The 24,037-nt window shown below is 43.4% G+C and overlaps 1 protein-coding gene across 1 annotated transcript in view; it reads right to left on the bottom strand.

The window, feature by feature from the left end:
- The window catches only part of PTPN9 (protein tyrosine phosphatase non-receptor type 9), an 81,558-nt gene extending 66,782 nt beyond the window's left edge, over positions 1-14,776 (bottom strand). The window contains exon 1 of the mRNA XM_036841807.1: positions 14,059-14,776. Coding sequence (XP_036697702.1) covers positions 14,059-14,121 — 63 coding nt within the window. The 5' untranslated portion in view covers positions 14,122-14,776. The remainder of the gene's footprint in view (positions 1-14,058) is intronic.
- Positions 14,777-24,037: the final 9,261 nt, after the last annotated feature.

Genomic DNA, 24,037 nt, shown 5'->3' with positions numbered 1-24,037 from the left:
TGGTGAGATGCTTTGAAAACACAGTAGCTAGTTCCTTCTTTCCTGGTTCTATATTCCCTCCCACTCCACACAATGAAGCTACCTCTCACCTGCTTCCGTTCCCTAATAACTAACACACCACCCCCCATACCTCCTCCCCTCCATCTTCATCTCCCTCTTTCCCTCCCTCCCCCTCTCCTCTCCCTCTCCACACATCAAGCTCAATTTTGCCAGTGTCAAATGGATCTGACAGGAGCGACTTGAGGACTTCTAGTCCAACACTTTAGGATTCAGCACGTCAGACCAGAGGCTAATCTGGCCCTGGCCTGCAGATTAGACATGCTGTTGCTAATCGACCCCAAATTTAACTGGCCCTCCTGTTTTCTTCCTGAGGCCAAGCCCAACTTATGCCTCAGGTGACCGAATCCTGAGTGTCACACATTCAGGAAACTGGGACCATGACCTAGAGCTTCATTACTGCCTCAAAGGCATACAGCTGGCTGGGAGATTGCAATTAGGCAACGTCAAGTCATTTCAGACCTCAGCCATCTCAAACTCACTGCATCAATACTTCCAAATCCAAGGAGGCCTCTCAGATAAACTAAAGGACAAACCTATTCATGCTCATAAAATAGTACAAGTAGATCAGCTTACTGTACCTCAGAGGCCATTTGCAAACCTACAAAGAATGAAGCCTGGAAAAGCTGCCTACAATCTGGCTGTCCTCACTGCAGTGCCCCATTTTCAACTCTAAACAGAACTGGGCTCAGCTCCCAGGCAGGACTCAGACAGTAAAATCTGGTAACTCCTAGGTCCAGATTCTAAGGGCAACTGACATTGGAGTAACACGAGCTTTCCTATGGACTGGCCTTGTCAAAGCTGGCAGGTTTTCTTGGCTGAGTCAGAACAGCCTGTGTCTTCTTTCATTCAATACTCCCTTGGAAGCCAAGCATCTCTCTAGGGAATGCCATCTGCAGTGGACATCAAGTGTCTCAATGCCTTGTTTTGCAGACATCCTGGTTCCATTTCTATTTCTCAAGTAGATAAGGACTCTGCTCTGTCTTTGTTTTTATTTATTTATTTATTTATTTATTTTATTTTTGGTTGCGTTGGGTCTTCGTTGCTGCGCACAGTCTTTCTCTAGTTGCAGTGAGCAGGGGCTACTCTTCATTGCAGTGCACGGGCTTCTCATAGAGGCAGCTTCTCTTGTTGCGGAGCATGGGCTCTAGGCGCGCAGGCTTCAGTAGTTGTGGCACGTGGGCTCAGTAGTTGTGGCTCGCAGGCTCTAGAATGCAGGCTCAGTAGTTGTGGCGCACGGGCTTCGCTGCTCCACGGCATGTGGGATTTTCCCGGACCAGGGCTCACACCCGTGTCTCCTGCATTGGCAGGCGGATTCTTAACCACTGTGCCACCAGGGAAGCCCTCTGCTCTTTCTTTGGATCAGAGAAATCATGGTAAATGCTATCTTTGAGAACCTTGCCTTACTGTTCCTCTCCCTTGGAACAGCACAGTTCTAGTACAGAATCAGATGATTCCTGCAGGTTTCATCCAGTTCAGACTAGCTCTAATACCTAGAGTTCCAGAGCCAATTTGCAAATCCAGGCCTTCCCTTTCTGAAGTGAGCCTAAGTGTCTAAACTCACTTCTAGATGGTTTCCCGACAAGCAAAACAGCACCCTAGTTATTCTCTGGACTACTAGTTCTCAAACTTGAACGTGCATTTGGAGACTTGTTAAAATGCATATTGTTGGACCTCACCTCTAGAGTTTCTGATTCAGTAGGTCTGGGATGCACTTGAATATGTGCACTTTTAACAAGCTCCCAGGGCATGCCCATGTTGCTGGTCTGGAGACTACACATTGAGAACCACTGCTCTAGATCAACAATATTTCAAGTCATTCCCAGAACTATACTGGGAATGGGGGGGCGGGGGGAGATGAGGACACTATACATATATGGGTTCGTTTGCATCATAACACTCAGTGCTTTGTCCTACACAGAAAACTCCTTTTTCTCCTACAGAGTAAACCTCAACTGGATCTCACAGGTGAAATAAATATTCAGGAGTTCAAACAGATGACAATTCACATTCTAACAAATCATTAACAAAGATACATCCTGTAACCAATAAATGGTACTTATGTAAGAGATTCTAGGCTCAAGATCAGCAGCCAAAGGAGAAGTGGAAGTAACACCTATCCTCTTTCCTTTGACTCACCAGCCGCATTATTCACTAAATGAACTAAAACCCGTAAAGCACTTTGAATAGTGCTTAGCCATTATTTTTTTACTGTGGTAAAATATACAAAATACTTGTAATTTTTACCATTCATAAGTATACAATTCAGTGGCATTAAATGCATTCACAAAGTTGGGTAACCATCACCACTATCTATACCCAAAACTCTTCCATCACCCTCAACAAAAACTGTGTACCCATCAAACAATAACTCCTCCTTTCCATCTCCTCCCAGCCCCTGGTATTCTACTCTCTGTCTCCACGAATTTGGCTATCTAGGTACCTCATACAAGTGGAATCATACATTTGTCTTCTGTGTCTGGCTTACTTCAGTAATCATAATGTTTTCGAGGCCCATCCATATTGTATCATATATCAAAATTTCATTCCTTTTTAAAGCTGAATAATATTCCATTGTATGTATATACTACATTTTGCTTAGCTATTCATCTATCATTGGACACTCGGGTTGCTATGACATGCATGTACATGTATCTATTGGAGTGCCTGCTTTTAATTCTTTTGTAACTTTGTTTTTTGTTTTTTTGGCCGTGCCACATGGCATGCAGGATCTTAGCTCCCCGACCAGGGATCGAACCTGTGCCCCCTACAGTGGAAGTGTGGAGTCCTAACCACTGGACCTCCAGGGAATTCCCTGCTTTTAATTCTTTTGGATATATACCTACGAACGAAATTGCTGCATCATATGGTAGTTCTATGTTTAATCTTTTGAGAAACCATCAGACTGTTTTCCACTGTGGTTGTACCATTTTACATTCCCACCAGCAATGCCAACATTTGTTATTTTCTTTCTTTCTCTCTCTCTCTTTTTTTTTAATTATAGCCATCCTAGTTAGTGCTTAGCCACTATTATTATCACAAGTTTGACGTGGGCTTTTACAATTACTTGTAGCACTGCAAGGACAGCATGACAACAATTAGAGGTTCTGACTAGTTTCCATGTTCAAATGGTCTTAGCAATTTCATTCAAAACACAAGTTTCTAGTTGCTTCTAATTTTCTCACAAAATCACCTCCAAAGCTAACATTTCCCTAGCTTGATATCAACTACGAAAGAAAATGATGCTTTGGGTGCTTAAAGGAAAAAAAAAAAAAAAAGATGGATGGTTTTCAATTTTTTAAAAATGTTTCTGTTAACTTAATTCCATAACAATGCTGAGTTTTTCCTATAAACAAAATGGTGTACCAGCATTCAGTACGAGAAACGTCAGATGGTTTCTCTAAAACATTCAGAATCCTAATCTAAAAAGATTTATTTTTGAAAACAAAAGTATGCTGGAAAATTCTGTATATTTTAATCTTGCTAGCTATATCCCTGACCTAGCCAGAAATACCATTTTCTCTTCACTTCTGGAGTTTCCTGGGACAGAAGAGCTAAAGTCAATGAGACAAATGGCCATTCCCAAATAAATCTGTTTTCTTTTCCTCATGTTCATGTTCAAGGTTTCAGATCACTCTCTTAGTAACTCTTTTTCTTCCTTTACAAATCTAAGAAAGAGAAAATTTGTAAGTATAGAAAGTAAAAACAAGGAGAAAAAAATCCTTTTTTTGGGAAAAATTTTCATCCTCAACTTTTATACTTGGCGAGAGTTAAGAAGGGAAATCTAGTAGTAGCTTAAGTACAGACAAAAACATGGGCAAACTGAAGGTGTCATGGACAAAACAATTTAAAAAGCTGTAGTCTAATCCTAATTACCGGTAGGCAAATATACCATATATACTTCCCCATTATGCTGATAATAACATCTGAAAGATTAAACTCTACCTATAGAAAACTAAAGACTGGTTTTATAAAGGCAAAGAGCAGACCTACAACATTCTGAGAGGTACAGCCAGAGACCTATGTGAAACTTCAAGTTCACTGACCCCATTAAAGCATATAATTTTTCATAAATGTTCAATAAGCAGCTAGGAACAATTTAGGCACATCTCTGTAGAGAAACTTGTGAATGGCTGAAACCAGGAACTTTTAACCCACAAACGCCAAGAAAGAGCTGTTTCTGGTGTATATGCATATAGGTGTGTCATACATAGAAACACGTGGTTAAGAGAGACGAAGTTTACTAGAGAGAGCACTACATTTAATCAGAAGAGTTTGAGTTCCAGTGTTGCCTCCTCGGTGGATTACTGAAAGCCTCTGAACATCATTCCTATGTCAGGAAGATAATCATCCTAAACAAAATAATACTTCATGGGTGTGTGAGGAATAAATAATTTCAATGTATACAGTTTCACTCATTCTTCGGCAACATATTTTGAACTCTCACAATGTACACTAAGGATGTATAAGATTGAGTCCCTGCCCTCACTGTAGATAAGAGGTCCTCCTCCTTGGTGGGTACCCCACAATTCAAGAACTTCCTACAGAGAACTGGAGGGCAATTCCTTAAGGACAGAGAGCCCTCAATCCATGCTGAACAAGAACATAGCACACAGCAACAGACAGTAAATGCCTGCTGAATGAACAAATTGTATTTCTGTTTATGATCTGTTAAACCTTCCTCTTAGTAGACATTAACATGAAAAGGAAAAGAGATTGATACATAATAATCACCTCACTCACTGGAGGAACAGAGACACTTGGTAGCAACACAGAAATATTTGGAAGGGAAAGCAAAAATTACAATTCCCATTATCATCCTTCCATGGCAGGACTCAGTAGTGTTCTGCTTGTCATACAAAATCTCCCCATCTCTGAAAACCCCTGCAAGGCTGTGGAAATGTCTCATTTTATCTTCTGTGACGGTTATGCTGCAAAATAATTACGTTTTAGACTGGAGTTTTTCAGTATGTGAAGTCAATTGCAGAAACCAGTATTTGAGGACACAGAATTTGAATAGTTAATGTGTGAACCAAAGACTTACCTTGAATTAAAAAGTAAGAATTTGTAACTCTGTCCCTAAGAACTACAAAATTCTTCAGTTATAAACTAGGGTTTTTCAATCTTGGCACTATTGACATTTTGGGCCAGTTAACGTTTGGTTGTGGTAGGCTGTATGCCCACCATTATAAGATGTTTGGCAGCATTATTGGCCTCTACCCACTAGATCCCAGTAGCACCCCCCAACTGTGACAATCAAATGTATCTCTAGTCATTGACAAATGTTGGGTGGGGGTGTGTTTTAAAATCACCCTGGTTGAGAACCACTGAGATAAACAGTGGAATGAGAATTTTTTTCACAAAGGCTGTTCAAATAAGATATGGAAGAGGATATAAACTGTCACTCTTTGCACTCTAAATATGAGTCATTTTTAGATCATCAGATGACCATTTGAAGTTTTATCTGAAAAAAAAAAGATGATAATCAGTGCACCTAAAGAAGAAATCTATAACCTAGAAGAATAAATAAACAAATGAACCAATGGATAGTTCATTAAGTGTTAACAGCATAAAATGAGCACAGGTAGGGACTTCCCTGGTGGCCCAGGGGTTAAGAATCCGCCTGCCAACGCAGGGGACACGGGTTTCAGCCCTGGTCCGGGAAGATCCCACATGCCGCGGAGCAACTAAGCCGGTGCGCCACAACTACTGAGCCTGTGCTCTAGAGCCCGCGAGCCACAACTACTGAGCCTGTGTGACACAACTACTGAAGCCCACGCGCCTAGAGCCCGTGCTCCGCAACAAGAGAAGCCACTGCAATGAGAAGCCACTGCAATGAGAACCACAACGAGGACCCAACACAGCCAAAAATAAATAAATAAAATAAATTTAAAACAAACAAAAAAATGAGCACAGGTAGCCTCACTACCACCTTCTAGATACAGTATTCATGCATGGCAACTGTCAGAAGTCTTAGACTACCTAGAAATCTTCTATTTCACTGCTACAAAGTAGGATTCTTCATTTTTCCTCCTATTCTTATCTGAAAAAAATTGTCTCCTGTAGCATAGAGGGCAAGAATACTATTATCACAGATATCTACTGAGCATTTTGTAACCATAAGGGATTTTACTTAAATTCAGCAGGTCTCCTAAAAGCTCCTTAAGGAAAGAAGACAAAACAGACTCAAAAATATTAATTAAAATGCCTGGAGCCACAAAGCAAGCCGGGGATTCCTGAAGTTTACCTAAGACTTATTGCCATCATCTCCCCAAAGGCCCAGATTTCACTTGTAAATAGCTCTGTTTAGAAAAAGGCCCAATTTGCATTAATCTTAAATACTGTGATCTCACCAGTTAATAGTATAATACTAAACCTGTATAGAGCATGCAGCACTTTCTACAAAAAGTTATTCGTTTTAATTATAAAAGAAACATATGGTCATTGTAGAGAATATAAAAAACCTATTTTTAAAAAGACTGATTTTAATAATGATGTCTATCGTGTAATAATGAGGTATAGAAAAGCAAATGCAAAGGTAAAGATTAGCCAGTTGTTCAAGCAATGAAAAAGTAATTAATGGATTAATGTCCCCAAACACTTCAGTACTAAAGTCATGGATGGCTCTCTTTAGAATCTACCCATCAATTCTGAGAATAAATTCTGGTTTCATAATAATTCTATTAGGCTAGTCAGATCTGTGCCACCCATGCTGGATAAAAAGACAAGAAGTGTGCGTGTGTGTTTTGAATGGATTTGGTATTCCAGAGAAAACCAGTACATATAACAGAAACTGTCTTTCCCAGAGAAAAAATGGAATACTTTCCTCAGAAGCAGAAATTAAAGAAAAAGTCACCTCTAATCCACCGTTTTGGTTTCACCATTTTATAGTCTAGACCTAAGAGATAACCAATCCTTAATAAACAAACAACTCTTCCCATGCGCTCTGAAGCTTCCCAGCCTCCCACTCCCAGCCCTCAACCCCAGGCCATCTCAGTTAGGTTCTAATGAGCCTTTTCAAAATCATATATGAAAGTGCTCATTCCAGTAAGTACAGGCCCTTCAGCACTAAACAGTGCAGGCTAAACTACCTGTTCTAGGAATATCTGCCTCTACTCCAGAGGAAGAGGAATAGAAAACAGTGATTAGGGAACTTCCCTGGTGGCGCAGTGGCTAAGAGTCTACCTGACAATGCAGGGGACGTGGATTCGATTCCTGGTCCGGAAAGATCCCACGTGCTGTGGAGCAACTAGGCCTGTTCGCCACAACTACTGAGCCTGCGCTCCAGAGCCCGCAAGCCACAACTACTGAGCCCACCTGCTGCAACTACTGAAGCCCACGTGCCTAGAGCCCGTGCTCTGCAACAAGAGAAGCCCACACACCGCAACGAGGCCCGCACACCGCAACGAAGAGTAGCCCCCGCTCGCCGCAACTAGAGAAAGCCCACGCGCAACAATAAAGACCCGACGCAGCGAAAAATAAACTAAAAAAAAATTTTTTTTAATTTCATAAAAAAAAAAAAAAAACAAAAACAGTGACTATTCCAGTGTCCAGAAAGGCCAACCAAGGATCTCTTGTGTGGAGGCACACGGTGGGGTGGTGGTGGAGGATAGTGATTGATTTGGAAAAAGAAAGTACCCCTAATTGTCTGAGACATCAAGGCAGAATGATAAAACTGGTGTGAAATGCCTGAAATTGCACTGAACTTCCAAGTATCTGAACAAATAACCAGAGTTAGGGGTTATGACATCTAACCTTGACACTGCAGTGGACCAGCCATTCTGCTATAAAATGGGTCTTAATATGTAGAAATCAAAGTTGGAGTATTCCAACATTACTATGTCTTTTCCAACACAAAAAAGGTATACAAGTCATAAAATGAGACTCAGATGTACTGATCTACAATGAGTTTTAACTTTTACCTCTGTAAAACAGTTCAGCTCCTTTTCAGATGTCTGTCTTACTTTTCAATTCATTAGTAAGTATTAGAGGTCAGGTTCCTTGGAGAAAACCTCCAGGTCTCTTTAACATTCACACCTAAAGCCCAAGACCCTTGATATGTTCAGAAGTTTTAAGAGAATAAAATTCTCACATCCAAATGAGATTTCACCTAATTGCTAATTACAATATCTTTAGTCACCGGCAATAACAATAAGAATGAGTCTTCTTCATCTATCCCTCCTCTCCTTCCCCTCTGTGGAAGGCCTCAACATTATGAATCATTTGGTCCTTGACGTATGGTTACTTCCAGGGGGACAGATGACATTTAGCACAGGACATGTGAGGCTGTGGGAAAAGGGAAGTTCTTGGCCACAAGAACCAGGACAAAACCCCTGCCCTTGGGAAAAATTCCAAAAATCTCTGAAATCCACTGCAAGGCAGTTAAATTTTTAACTTTAGAAAATCCCGTTATAAGAACACAAACCACGGCACAGAATTAGAATAGGTTTTTGAAAACTATACTATGAAGTTGCAAGATAACTATTTTCTGGCATTCATAAAAATCCATGCTAAGCCCGATGGTCCCCAGCATGAATGAATATTTTCCCCCCCTTGGGATTGGTTTAAGCTAACTTGGCTCTAAAATCTTTCACTGTTCAAAGACAGAGAATATCATGATAATGGCTAACTTAACTGAGTGCTTACTATGTAATGCATTACTATCTATGTGCACTAGCTTATTAATCTTTACAACAATGCTATAAGCTCTACACAACATGAACTCTAAAATAAAAATTTTCTTTGGAGGCTTTGAAAATCAATACTAGTAGATTATTTGTTACAACAACTTTTAAAAACTCATGAATTATTTTTAATGTGATAGAAATACTATGTAAGATATTAAGACCATCTAAAATGAAAATATGAATAAAAGCATAACTACTTTAGAAAACTACTCTACTATTCTGTCCTATCGGTCATTACTGGGAAATCCATGAAAACCCAAAAGACCCTAAAAGGTTATAATTCCTTAGATATTCCATCAAATAGCCTTATAATCCTAGCTAAAAGTTTTTCTGTTATGGTTTATTGCAAAGAGGGTGTTCTCCTCACAACTTACCCCAAATAGACGTAACCCAAGGTGCCCCACTTTCTGTAGGTTACTTGGACATAGAACAGATGAATAAGACGCCCTTAACTATCCCTGGTGGTCAAGTTAATTATAATTTAGCAAATTTAATAAAATTACCAACTTCAGGTCAATTTACAAATGTGAGTATATGCTTTGGAAAAATAAAATTAAGACAATAACATAATAAGAATGAAGATGAGTACTGAAATGTAGAAATTACCCTTCACACTCGCAAATTTACAATTTTGCCAACCTATTAAGAAAGGCTTTTATATTCACACATAAAGATATCAAAAAAAGAATGTATTCCTGACACAAAAACACCTTGGTTTTTACAGTTTGGAGAAATAATATTCTTCATATTTGGCTCTAAGAATAGTTATTTCTCTTATACAAAAGAAAAAGGACACATTTTAAAAAATAAATTTTTATTGTGACCACACCTCAAAACAGAGAGTTGCCAACTCTATCTTAAGGAACAAATTTTTTCCAAGAGTAATTTCCATCATAATTTCTTACACAGGCTGTACAATATGTTTCTGCTAGCAATAAACAGGTCTGAGCAAAGGTTTTCCAAATTTTTTCCTGTCTGCATTTTTTAAATTATATTTTAAGAAGCATCATCAGGACTTCCCTGGTGGTGCAGTGGTTAAGAATATGCCTGCCAATGCAGGGGACACAGATTCGAGCCCTGGTCTGGGAAGATCCCACATGCCGTGGAGCAACTAAGTCCGTGCGCCACAACTACTGAGCCTGCGCTCTAGAGCCCACGAGCCACAACTACTCAAGCCCGCGCGCCTAGAGCCCATGCTCTGCAATGAGAGAAGCCACTGCAATGAGAAACCTGCACAGCAACGAAGACCCAACGCAGCCATAAATAAATAAATTTATTTTTAAAAAAAGCATCATCAAAATCAAACACACATATCAATACCAAAACCCACAAAATTAGTTATCATACACCCAGGTAGGCATCTTATTAAACTGTTTAATTGCTTCATGAGATGTAAGGTAGTTAGTGTAATAGAGGGAACATTTGCAGTGGAGGCAGAATAACCTAGAGCTGGGTGGAAATCTTGGCTCCATCACTTGCTAGCTATGTGAACTTGGGCAATTTCCTTCTCTCAGTCTGAGTTTTCTCGTTTGCAAAATGAGATAATTATTCCAATCTTATGAGGATTAACTGTACGTGAAATGCCCAGCATAGAGCCTGATTCAAAGCAGGAGCACAGGAAACAATTACTATTATTACTCTGTTGTTATTCATGTAAACTTCTTAAAGGCAAAGCATACTTTTTTCTTGGACCTCAACTGTAGGCTTTATAATATTGAGAACTGAAAAAATAAAGGCAAGAAACATCATAAGTTACAAAGGACTTGGTATAATATCAGTTCAACACATGATTAGATAGGAAATGAAACTATGAAGTAATAATGATGACCTTCAAAACATATATAAAAATAAACATCCTTATTTTTTTAATTAATTATTTTATTTATTTATTTTTGGCTGCATTGGGTCTTCATTGCTGCGTGCGGGCTTTCTCTAGTTGCGGCGAGCGAGGGCTACTCTTTGTTGTGGTGCGCGGGCTTCTCATTGCAGTGGCTTCTCTTGTTGCGGAGCACAGGCTCTAGGCGCGCGGGCTTCAGTAGTTGTAGCACACAGGCTCATGGGCTACAGAGTGCAGACTCAGTAGTTGTGGCACACGGGCTTAGTTGCTCCGCGGCATGTGGGATCTTCCCGGACCAGGGCTCAAACCCGTGTCCCCTGCATTGGCAGGCGGATTCTTAACCACTGCGCCACCAGGGAAGCCCCCATCCTTATTTTTATAAGCCACTCTGAAAGGAGACGACGCTGTCTATGTACAAATCACATATAGAACTACTCTTCATCCCACAAGTATTTCCCGAACGTCCATTGAGTGCCAGTCATTATGATCGGCAATGTGCGTATGATGGTGAGCAAATGCAGACACAGTTCCAAGCCTCACGGAGCTTCCAGTCATACAATCATACAAATAGTGTAAACTTGTGATAAGTGATATAAAGGACAGTACATGGTACTCTGAGAGCCAGCAGCAGATCTAACCTAACTGGGGAGATCAAGGAAGGCCTTCCCGAGGAAGTGAAAGCTGAGAGCTGAAGGATGAAGAGGGAGTTACCAGTGGAGGGTATTTCCAGACAGAGGAAAGCAACTTGTGCAAAGACCCTGTAACAGAAGGAAACAGGCAAGAATGCAGGACCAAAAGGCCAGTGTGCCTGGAGCAAGATGAAGTGTGAGAATTAGCTAGGGATCTAAACCACACAAGGGCTGAGGCATTGTAGACCATATTCAAAAGCTGTAACAATCATTCAAGAGCTGTCAATCCCAAGAGCGATGAAAAGCCACTGAGGGTTTTATGAATGTTTATTTTGGCGGCAGGTAGGCTAAAGGGAAGATGCAATCAGATTTGCAGGAATGCAGATGGATCAAGTAGGAAACAAAAATTCTGTCAGGATATGACAGTAGCTTGAACTAGGGTGATGATAATGGTGGTGGTGGTGATGGAAAAAGTCAAAGAATTCAGGAGATATTCAGGAAAACCTGATGATGTATAATACACAGGGGCTGAGGGAGAACAAAGTATCCAAGAAAACTTTTGGGCTTATGATTTGCATGACTGTGTAGAAAGAGGTACCATTTGAGAGGGATCTGCTGAAGAAACATCTTTAAAGCAGTTTACACACCCCACAAAGGGTCTGAAACTGTGTTATCCAGTTTGATCCCCTACTTTACCCATGAAATAGGATTCCAAAAGATTTTTTTCTATTTCCAAAAATCAAACTGACTCTCAAATCTACAAGATTTTTCCAACACTGAAGATATTTCAAAGATTCTGCCACAAGTTTTGAAATCAACTCCAAATGAGTTTTAAAACTGGTTTGAACAGTGAGGCAGCATTATGGAATGAATATGTCATTTCCCATGACAACTACTTTGATAAGACTAACATGCATTTGCTGCTGTTTAATTTAGATATTTTAAAGAAATCTTAACAGCTAAGAGTACTCTCATGTGATATTAAACTAAAATATGAAATTTTATCAGGCATTACCACAATTGGAATTATGCTTTTATGTTTGTGTTTCAACATTTTGAAGTGCCTGTAGAAAACTTGGTATTTTGTAGGAAAACATATGGTTAAAAAAAACCCACATAACTTCTTGATCTTAATATACATATATTTTACTATTTCCATCCAGTCCTTGTTAATTCCCATCACATTCATTCGATGTAAAACATTTTTACTAAACACAGTTGTATATATATATACACATATACATATACAGAGTAAAGCTAATACTTTATCAATACTATGAATACTTTAATATTTACTTTTCTCAGTTTTAATTTTTTAATTCACACCCAAATGGCATTTTCATAGTGGAATACTGATGCCCTCAAGTCTTAGAAACATAAAAACTTCAAATCTGACTAGCCCTAGGAAAAGAAGTGAAAGAGTTTTGCCCCTTTAAAATCAACCGAACACCACCACACCTTAGTGCTGAAGTGCCGATAGTATTTCCCTAATTTTGGCAAGGTGGGCTCCTTGGCCACCTGCTTGCACTAGGCCCTGACTAGCATTTTATTAACATTAATTTCAGTTACCAGGATATTACTACTGCTTATACAGAGCAGCAGATTTTTTTTTTTCCCCATGCTGATTTTATCTCTAGGCGTCAAAAGAAAAGACTGTGGTCTGAAGCCAAATATGAAAAATGTCATCTCCACAAATGAGGAGAAAAGTCAAGGGCTTTTTAAAAATCAGGTCTTAAGCCCATTAACCAATATTAGTTTGTAAAACCAGACTGTTTCCACACTAGACACTGTACTACCAAATGTGGTCCTTGGGAGCAAGGGCTGGCAAGCTTGAAATGGGTTACCAGCATAGTTCACCTTTTTCTTATTTTAGGGGTTTTTTGATTGTTTGTTTTGTTTTTAAACAAATCAGACCATGGCTATATTTATTTGAGCATGGGTGTGGGCAGTGCCAAGGAAGAGACAGCGAAAAGACTTTAGGGTTCCAATCTCAGCTAGCAAGACTTTCCTACCATCCTCAGAAGGAGTGGTCCATGTCTCCCCAACAGGAATGTGGGCGAGGGAAAGTTATAAAGGCCCTGAGCTCTTCCCTTACCCAAGCCCCCCAAATGGCACGACAAACCACTTCCTTCTGGGAACTGAAAGTCTTAAGCTTTAAGGGACAATGGAGCCCAATGTAGGCTTCAGAAAGATGGAGACAGTGAGATGAGATGCGGGGAGGGAAGTGGGGGTGAGGGGATGCGCCCAGCGGCAGAGAGCTAAATAGGGCGGTCAAGGCTAGGGACTTCGGGAGCCTGAGAAGGCCTGGATCTTCCAGAATCTGTCCAAGTAGGCCACAGCCCTCTAAGAAGCCCGAAGGGCTCGTCTGAAAATCTACGGCGTCTATGGACTCAGTGCCTATCACTGTCCTGGGGAGGGGAGACAGTCCCCGCAGGAATCCAGCCCCCAAAGTGGGGCTCTTCCTGCCTTTAAAAAACCACAAACCCTCACGGAATGAAGCAAAACACGTACAGGGGTGGCAGGGCCGGAGGCAAAGTAGGTGTTCTGCAAACGTCGGGGGCGGGGAGATGTTGGCAGAGGTAAAGGGAGGCCCCCAATTCGAGAAACTTTAATCATCACCGGAATAAGGGGAGGGGGCAATATGCGACCGGTAAGCAGCAGACAGAAGAGGCCGGGAGCGGGAGTAGCGACCAGCAGCGCCCCCGGCTTCAGGGGTTGACGGCCTGGGGCGCGGCCGCCGGGGGCGGGGGGTTGGAAGCCACCGCGGACCCCCGGCCGCGAAGAGCACAGCCGGGCTAGGCCTGAGGTGTCCGGACACACCCACCGCCGCGGCCGCAGCCCCGCTTACCTGCTCCTCCTCCGGGGTCAGCTCCGGCGCCATGTCGGGCTGGGGCGCGGTCGTGGGCTCCATCCCGCCACCGCCGCCGCCGCCGCCGCCCCCGCCCGGCGGACAGAAGTCGCCCGGGAGCGCGGGGAGCCCGGTGCGGTGGGCCTCCGCTTCCGCGTGCCCGCGCCTCAGCAGCCCGGGGCCGGCTCGCGCATAGCTAGGCCGGCGGGGCCCGGCGCCCGCAGCGGCCGCAAACGCCGCTTCTGTTTCCTTAAGAAAAAGCTCTCAGAACTGTCGCTCTCTTCTGGGCGGAAATCCTTTTTTATTTTCTTCGTTCCGTTCCTCACACTCCCCCACCTCTCCCGGAAAAAAAAAAAAAAATAGTGCAGGCGAGGAGCTAATCGGGATTAAAAAAAGGAAACGTGAAATCGATAACTTTCTAAGCCCAGAACGAAGGGCCGCGGGGGAAATTTTCGGAAGGCCGCCGGCCTCCTCGGCGTCCAGCTTCCTCGGCGGCGCTCCGGCTCCTGCAGGAGTCCTCGGGGATGCGGGGCCCTGCGACCTGCGCTGCAGCCTCTCAGCCCCGTTCCTCAAAAGCCGCGGTGACGGGAGGGAGGGAGGGAGCGAGGGAAACGCGCCCCCCTCCCGGCTCAAGGCCAGCGCTGCGGCCGCACTGCGCCCGCCCGAGCCCCCCGCGGCTCCATTGAGAAACTGAGCGTCTCATTCACAAACAGGCGACTAGGAGGGCCCGGCAGAGCGCGGACGGCGTCCGGGAGGGGGAGACAGAGAGGAGCCTGGGGGCGGGGGCAGCGGAGCTAGAGGAGGGGGACGCCGAGAGGAGGGGGCGGGGGAGGCCGGCGGGGGGAGGGGAGACCCAGAGGAACCAGGGCGGAGGAGGGGCTTCGGCGACTCAAGGAGCGGGGAGCGAAAAAAAGGAAGAAAGAGTTTCAAGAGGTTAAGCTCCGTGGAGGAGGGAAAAAATGCATATGTTTGAAAACTAGCTGCCCACGGGCACCTGGCCTGGTACTTGCTACTACCACTTACTTGTGAGGAACCCGCAATCCTCATCTATTTCCACGTCACTTCCTGACTGAAAGACCCTGTAAAGCTTGCTTACTAAGTCCAGGATGCGCAGGTGGAAGGAGCAGACCCTGTCAGCTAGCTTTTCGCGGCCCTAGCTCGCTCTCTCCTCGCCCGCGGTATCCTGTAATCCATCACCTATGGCTTTTAGCCTCTCAGAAAAACAGCATCGGATTTTGAACCTCTTTCAGGAATCATGCAGCATTTGCAAGCCTTTGATTTTCACTAAGGCGAGCGCGGCAAAGAGCTTGGGGGTCTTACGGAGTATGGTCTTGGGAGTCAGTTTGGGAGTAGAGGGGGCACTGGGAAGGCAGGGCTGGGTCTGGCATGTTTTTGCATCATTCCAGACCAAAAATACTCTAAAAGGGACCCAACTAACAAGTGAGTGCCACAGCTAGTGCCAAAGGCTGAAGCCTGGAGAGCTCACAGACCTAGGCCCACAGGAGAGGTCTTCAGACAACTGAGGAAGATGTCCTGAGTTCTGATGCTCCTTCTAGGACTTTAAAAGCAACCTCTGACCTCACCTCATTTCTGCATCATTGCAATAGAAACTTCAGGCTGCACTTGGTTAGAGAAGAAACCCCTGGCGGTTGGTACTGTTTCTATCTCAGGTGGGTTACTTTATCCTTTACACCAATAAGGCTGACTCTAGGTTGAGTTCATTACCCCATACAGGAGTTATAGTTTCAGTATTGTAACCAGATGCTCCTCTGGAAGACTATTTAGCAAGTATGTTTATATGCCAGGCACTAGGCTCTGCACTAAGTTTACAGCAATGAACAAGACAGTGGTCTCTTCCACATGTAAGGAATGGAATGATCCCTGAGCTATGTTATTAAGGGAAAAAAAGCAAGACCTAAATAGTGTGTATAATATGCTGTCATTTGTATAAAGAAAAAAATGAATGTGTATTTGTAAATTTATTTATACATAGAAAAGCTTTGAGAGGATACACAAGAAAGATAGCAGTGGTTGTCTCCCAGGAGGGGAACTGGGATTCTTGGGAACAGAAGGGAAGAGGGAGACTTTTCCCTATATGGTCAATTATACATTTTAAGGGGTTTTTTTGTGGTTATTTATTTATTTATTTTTGGCTGCGTTGGGTCTTCATTGCGGTGCGTGGGCTTCTCATTGCGGTGGCCTCTCTTGTTGTGGAGCATGGGCTCTAGGCGCGGGGGCTTCAGTTGTTGTGGCGTGTGGGCTTAGCAGTTGTGGCTCGCGGGTGCTAGAGCGTAGGCTTAGTAGTTGTGGCGCATGGGCTTAGTTGCTCCGGGGCATGTGGGACCTTCCCGGACCAGGGATCGAACCCGTGTCCCCTGCATCGGCAGGGGGATTCTTAACCACTACGCCACCAGGAAAGTGCCTTTAAGGGTTTTTTTAAACTTTTTATTGACATTGTCAACTACAAATTGGCATTCTCCATTGGCACTTGCCGTCTACCTCTACAAGGATTAAATCATGTGCTGCTGCCGCTGCTGACTTTCAACACCCCCTGAAAGGAGTTCAGGTGGAGAGCAGAAATGAGGCACTCCGTGCTCTGGGAAAAACTGGCAGAACAGGTCTTCAGATAGTTAGATATTTTCAAGAGCCAATTTTATGAGCCCAATTCTTGTATCTCCTCATATCTAGAAAAGCACTAAAATCCTTCATGGTGACGTCTGCTCCTCGTGACTAGCAGTAACCTGTACGAGACTAGCAGAAATCTTCTGTAAAAAATATGTGCTTGATTGCATGTACTCCCCCTTCACCAAAATCACATATATACTGACCTTCCCCCCTGCCTCTTTGGAGCAGTTTCTCAGAGCTATCTGGGATGCTGTCTCCCCAGCTGCAGTCCTCATTTTGCCCCAAATAAAGCTTAACTCGCAACTCTCACGTTGCGCATTTTTTTTTAAGTCAACAACATATAATATACATACAGGGGCTTCCCTGGTAGTGCAGTGGTTGAGAATCTGCCTGCCAATTCAGGGGACACGGGTTCGAGCCCTGGTCTGGGAAGGTCCCACATGCCTTGGAGCAACTAGGCCCGTGAGCCACAACTACTGAGCCTGCGCGTCTGGAGCCTGTGCTCCGCAAGAAGAGAGGCCGCGATAGTGAGAGGCCCGCACACCGCGATGAAGAGTGGCCCCCGCTTGCCGCAACTAGAGAAAGCCCTCGCACAGAAACGAAGACCCAACACAGCCAAAAATTAATTAATTAATTAATTAATTAATTTTAAAAATATATATATATACATACAGAAAGATGAAAATATGTGTACAGCATGGTGAATTTCATAAACTAAACACACCCATGTAACCAGCACACAGATCAAGAAATTCCCAACTTTCCAAAGCCCTCCTTATGTCCCCTCCCAGTCATTACTCGAGTTACCACTATCTTGGCTTCTAACAACATTGTGTGTATGTATGTTTAAATTTTGCACGTGGATGTATAAACTTTTCCAAAAAACTTTTAAATAGTAACTTAAATCTAGTTTTTCTCCCTAAGCAGGCAAATGGCTCTAGGACTAAGCTGGAGTAAGAAATTGCAGAACCTGACTAGTACAAACCACTGAGTGGACACAGAAGAGGATGGAGTCTCTCAACCCACTATTTACAATTTTACATTTGTTTTGCCCAATGATCCTCAGGACGCCAGCGGTTGGTGTTGCACAGCTTACTAATTAGTATTGAACTAGAACTTGAATCCAAGCATTCTGACTCCTTGTGCAGGTATTGGGTGAGGAAAATTTTAAAAGAGAGAGGTTTAACCGAATGAGCTAGGAGAGAGAACTCAGCGGAGTTTTCAGAGGCACAGCTGTGTGTGTGGGCGTGTGGGTGTATAAGGGAACAGTTTTCTGGAACTGTTGCCTATCACAGTCCAAACAGGACAATGTTTGGAAGTTTTTGAGCAGAGGCGTGGGGAACAAAACCAAGTGCAAGGCGGCTGGCTGGATTTGCTCTGAGTGGCAAAACTTAGGAGAATCAGAGTACAAAGTCTTGCCTTTAACTGCAGGCTTGAACGAACAAAATCAAGAATGATACTGTCGGGCTTCCCTGGTGGCACAGTGGTTGAGAATCTGCCTGCCAATGCAGGGGACACGGGTTCGAGCCCTGGTCTGGGAGGATCCCACATGCTGCGGAGCAACTGGGCCCGTGAGCCACAACTACTGAGCCTGCGCGTCTGGAGCCTGTGCTCCGCAACAAGAGAGGCCGCGGCAGTGAGAGGCCCACGCAGTGCGATGAAGAGTGGCCCCCGCTCGCCACAACTAGAGAAAGCCCTCGCACAGAAACGAAGACCCAACACAGCCATAAAATAAAAATAAATAAATAAATAAGCAAATATGGTTAAGAAAAATATTTAAAAAAAAAAAAAAAAAAAAAAGAATGATACTGTCGTCCTGCTCAATCAGATCTTAGAGATTGCAAAACAATTTGTAATACAAAAGATTGGAAACAATATAATGGCCCATCAATAAGAAACTCAGTAAATAAATCATGGTACACACATACACTGAACTAATAAGTTCCACTTATTATATCCTTACCAGGTGCCAGACACTGTTCTAAATGAGTTTCATTCATCTAATCTCTCCATCGCAGTATGAGATAGCTGAAGTTTTGATCTTCAAAATATATATATAAGGTAGATCCATTTGTATTGACATAGCCCTGGACTTTTGAATGCTTGGCTGCAGGACCTCAGAAGGAAGGCTAGGGTAGGGTTGGGGGTGTATAGGTGACAGACAATCACATTTTTATTAAATTAACATGAACTGAAATCTGAAAGTGGAAAATAAATTACAAAGAGGGACCCTTTGGGGGAGGGGTGTTATGGGTTGTACTTTTGTTTTTTGCTTTTAAAGTATAGGTTTCAGGTCTCTGTCTAGAAAGCTTATCCTCCCCTTCCTCCCACCTCCTTCACCAGACAAATCTGACTCATCCTTAAGGTCTCAGCTCAAAAGTCACTTCCTCAGCAAGATCTTCCTTGACTACTCCCTGAACTGCTCCTTGTTACTCTCTCCTAGCACCATCTTGTTTTTCTAAAAGAGAGTTGATCACAATTTGTAATTGTGTACGTGTTTCCATGTCATTGGCCTAGTGTCTGCCTGCTTAGCCAGGAAGGCGGGAACAACATCTGTAGGCCCCTGTACCCTCAGTGCCTAGAGCCTAGAACCTAGTACGCAGGTCCTTCATAAATATGTATTGAATGACTGAATTAAGAAGACAACCAGACTTCCCTGGCGGCGCAGAGGTTAAGAATCCGCCTGCCGGGCTTCCCTGGTGGCGCAGTGGTTGAGAATCTGCCTGCTAATGCAGGGGACACGGGTTCGAGCCCTGGTCTGGGAAGATCCCACATGCCACGGAGCAGCTGGGCCCGTGAGCCACAACTACTGAGCCTGCGCGTCTGGAGCCTGTGCCCCGCAACGGGAGGGGCCGCGATGGTGAAAGGCCCGCGCACCGCGATGAAGAGCGGTCCCCGCACCGCGATGAAGAGTGGCCCCCACTTGCCTCAACTAGAGAAAGCCCTCGCATGAACCGAAGACCCAACACAGCCAAAAATAAAATAAAATAAATAAATAAAGTAGCTATAAAAAAGAAAAGTGCTTTAAAAAAAAAAAAAAAAAAAAGAATCCGCCTGCCAATGCAGGGGACACGGGTTCGAGCCCTGGTCAAGGAAGATCCCACATGCCACGGAGCAACGAAGCCTGCGTGCCACAACTACTGAAGCCTGCGCGCCTAGAGCCCGTGCTCCGCAACAAGAGAAGCCACAGCGATGAGAAGCCAGCACACTACAATGAAGAGTAACCCCCGCTCGCTGCAACTAGAGAAAGCCCACGCGCAGCAACGAAGACTCAACACAGCCAAAAATAAAATAAATAAAATAAATTAATTTTTAAAAAATTCTCTTAAAAATAAAAAAGACAACCACCTTGGGACTTCCCTGGTGGTCCAGTGGTTAAGACACCACGCTCCCAACGCAGGGGGCCTGGGTTTCATCCCCAACCCGGCGCAGCCAAATAAAAAAATAAATAAATATTACAAAAAAAAAAAAGACAGCCACCTTAACTCTGAGACCTCTGTCTTACCATTGTCTCCTGCCTTTTTTTTTCTTTTTGGCTGCGTTGGGTCTTCGTTGCTGGGCGCAGGCTTTTTCTAGTTGCAGCAAGCGGGGGCTACTCTTCATTGCGGTGCACGGGCTTCTCATTGCGGTGGCTTCTCTTGTTGCGGAGCACGGGCTCTAGGCGCACGGGCTTCAGTAGTTGTAGCTCGCGGGCTCTAGAGCACAGGCTCAGTAGTTGTGGCTCACGGGCTTAGTTGCTCCGTGGCATGTGGGATCTTCCCAGACCAGGGATCAAACCCATTTCCCCTACATTGGCGGGCGGATTCTCAACAACTGCGCTACCAGGGAAGTCCCTCTCCTGCCTTTTTTAATATTTGTTTGGATCTAGGAATAGAGATACTTCCAAAGCTGTGATTAGAATTTTGTAACCTTTCCCCCAAAACACCTTTACTTCTGAAATCTAAAGCTTCTCTCAAAAATTGCTCCAAAATACCTACTGCCTATGAAAGAGACATGTCTAAAAGACAGATACAGAATAAGTAAGGTCATAGTACTAACAGATGTCTAGGGTGAAAATTTTTTCTTGTTTACTCATAGGCCAAAGCTGTAATCACTAGGATGGCTGAAGTAAGCTATGTAAGGAAGGTGAAAAATCTTGTCCCTTGTAGATAACATTTCCCCCATTACCCAGTACTTTAGGGCGTGGTATTTATCTACTGCTACTCTCTGCTTTTTATATTCTTTTCTTTTTCTCTAAACTAAAATATGATCTGGTTTCTTCCTCACACAAACAATTTTCTCATCTGACACCCCTACTTACTACTCCTAGATCACAGGTTAATCAGTCACTATCCTGTGTTACTTCAATACTTGATGCCTGTTGTCTAGAGTTTACCTAACACTCTGAATTGTAATTATTTGCTTATGTGTCTGTCTCTCCCACTAGACCATGAGTTCCTTGAGGGCAGAGGCCATGTCTTACTCATCGCTCTCTCTTCAGAACCTAGCACAATACATAGTTCAGAGTAGCTGGTGCTCAATCAATGTTTGCTGAAAGAATGCGCCCATCCTTTTCCAGCAAACAAGGTACAATTCTTGCCAAAGAGTACCAAACAGGTTTGGTTACCTTGGATACTTAATTGCTCACGGGAAAACATTCAATACAGGAGAGAGGCACCAACTGAGTTACTTTACTCTCACTCTCTTTGACTTACCTGTGTTAATGGGGAGGCCAGAGCAGAATGGATAAATTAAGTCCACAGATTAATCTGGTTCTTCTTTGATGTAAAGATTGGGTATAATAACAGAATCCTAACACAACATGGGACTCAAAAATCAGCTCATTTTACCAAAGCAACCAGTCATACTCTGGCTAAAACCTCAAGGCTTTTGTCAACTTTTCCTGCCCTACATATCTGAAGGCGTAAAACAAAAGACCGCATTTGCTTAAAAAAAAACATATTATGGGTTTTTTACTCATTTCTTTATTAGAAAGGAAGTCTATAGCTAGGAAGATCATTTCTTTCCCTCTTCCAATGTATGTAGTGAGAAGGTTTTTGGCTATCCTTTTAATCACATTCACAGAATTATAGTTCTTGTTCTTAGAAGTCTGTAACATATCCAACCACCTGTTAGCAGCCCACCACACACCTCCACTCAGTCTTCTCTCCAGGGTCACTAACCTGGGCAGCAGAAAGTGGAGGGGCTCCCCTCCAGACTGCATTCTCATTCCAGTTCATCATTTCATTCACTCAGCAAACATTTATTGGTACAAGTAGCAGGTATGATGCCAGGCACCAGCAACCTAAAGATAAATAAGACAAGGTCCCTGACCTCAAAGTGCTTACAATCTAATAGAGGAAGTGTGCAATAAAGAAGTTAACCTTGCCCAAAGAGAGGCTGACCTTTGCCCTTGGTTCCTGGTAAGGAACCTCTAAGCCCTTGGAATGTCCTGCCTAATAAAAGTGTCTTTGTTTGCATAGGGGTCTTTTGCCACACTAGATAATCCAGTAATGTGACTAGGAGGGAGGGGGACTTTGGACCACATGTTATCAGCTAGACCCCAGGAAGGGCTGGAGATTGAGGTTGGCCAGCCAGGTCTGTGTGACCAAGTCCAATAAAAAACTTTGGACACCAAGGCTCAGGTGAGATTCTCTGGTTGGCAATACTCCATGAGTTTTGTCACACAGTTAGTAGGAAGTTTAAAGCTGTCCATGACTCCACTGGGAGAAGACAACTGGAAGATCCATGTTTGAAACTTTCCTGGACTCTGCTCCATGCATTTCTTCCCTTGGCTGACTTAAATCTGTTTCATTTCACTGTGATAAACTGTAACTGTGAGTAAAACAGCTTTCAGTGAATGTGTGCGTCCTTCTGGTGAATTATCAAACCAAAGAGCAGTCTTGGGGACTATCCGTAACTTTGGGAAACAGATGTGTAGTGGGATGGGGAGGGCACAAAGATGAGAATGGCTAATTCTACCTGCAGAGGTAAAGTTTCAAACAGGTATCTGTTTATTCAACAGATGGGTAGGTATATTCACCAGGTGGATGAAATCAGAGTGAGAAGGGATGGTTTTGAGGGGAAAAAATATGAAACGTGTGTTTGTACTGCAAACTATAAAGCAGCATCACTAGAAAGGAGGCAGAAAAGGAAGCAAGGTATTTTATGAGACTAGACAGATACACTAAGGCCAGGTCATGAAGAAACTTGCATAGCAGGCCAAGAAGCTTCACATGTACCCTGTAGGTGAAGGGAAGTCCTTGAAGTAACACGATCAGATGTACATTTTTAGAAAGGATCACTCTGCCAGTTGTGACAGGGATGGATTAGAGCTGTGGGGGAGCGAGGGAAGACTGGTGGCAGGGAAACTGGTGGCAGAGTAAGAGACTCTGGCAGTGCTGCAGAAAAGAAATGATGAAGACTTGAATTAAGGCCTAACTACTTACCAGTCTCCCAGTCACTTCAAACTCAGCATGTCCCAAACTGAACTCATTATCTTTCCCCCCAGTCCCCCTCAATTACGTTCTTCCTGGGATTCTTGTCCTTGTTAACAGCATTTAGTCACCCAAGTTAGGAACCTAGGAATCATTCTGATGATTCCTGTCCATTTCTTACCTTTCACAGCTAGTGAGTCACCATGTCCTTACATCCCACCTCTTTCTTCTCCATTTCCTCTACAATCTAAGTTATGAGTTAACATTAAAATAAACAATATCCAATCCCAGAAACCTATAACGCAACCATCTTTGAAACAGGTGGCAGGAGGTGATTTTATAATTCGCAGAGAAATATGACCAAGAGACATATTCTATTCAGTGATTGATAAATAATACTGGCTCCTCAGTTAAAAATATAAGGGCACTCCCCTGAGATACATCCTTCAAGCTACCATTCAGCAGTATCAAGTCGTGCATGGTGATAAGTTTGGCTAATATGTTCTTTGGTTCATGCATCTGTCCCCAGAGAGCGTTCTTTGGGGAAGTAGTCCTTCCAGACCGATTATTTCTGGACAGAGTCCGGACAAGTCTCTACTGATACTAGCATGCACAGCTCCTGAAATGATACAGTTGGCTGCTGAGAGCAGACTAGAGCATTCAGAAGAGACTAAACCCCTAAGCAGCCTACAGCAAGCTTTTTGGCAAGAGGAACACAATGTTCCTATTGCAGAGTTGACCTAAATTCAGGAAAGAGCTTACTGATGTAGGCACGCTTAAATCTGCAGCCAGCTGGGTCATCATTGGGTAGGGAAGGGGTTTCTTCCTTCTCCAATTTTACAGAGTCAGCCCGAGCAGCTCTTTAAGAGCCCAACACTGAGGCTAGTTCCAATGGTGTTCTGAATTTGTGTAATCAGGCTCTGCTTAACCACAACTTC

This window comes from Balaenoptera musculus, chromosome 2 (genome assembly GCF_009873245.2).
Source record: "Balaenoptera musculus isolate JJ_BM4_2016_0621 chromosome 2, mBalMus1.pri.v3, whole genome shotgun sequence".
Lineage (NCBI taxonomy): Eukaryota > Metazoa > Chordata > Mammalia > Artiodactyla > Balaenopteridae > Balaenoptera > Balaenoptera musculus.
The sequence above is the reverse complement of the archived record's forward strand: the minus strand, read 5'-3'. Positions and strand labels throughout refer to the sequence as shown.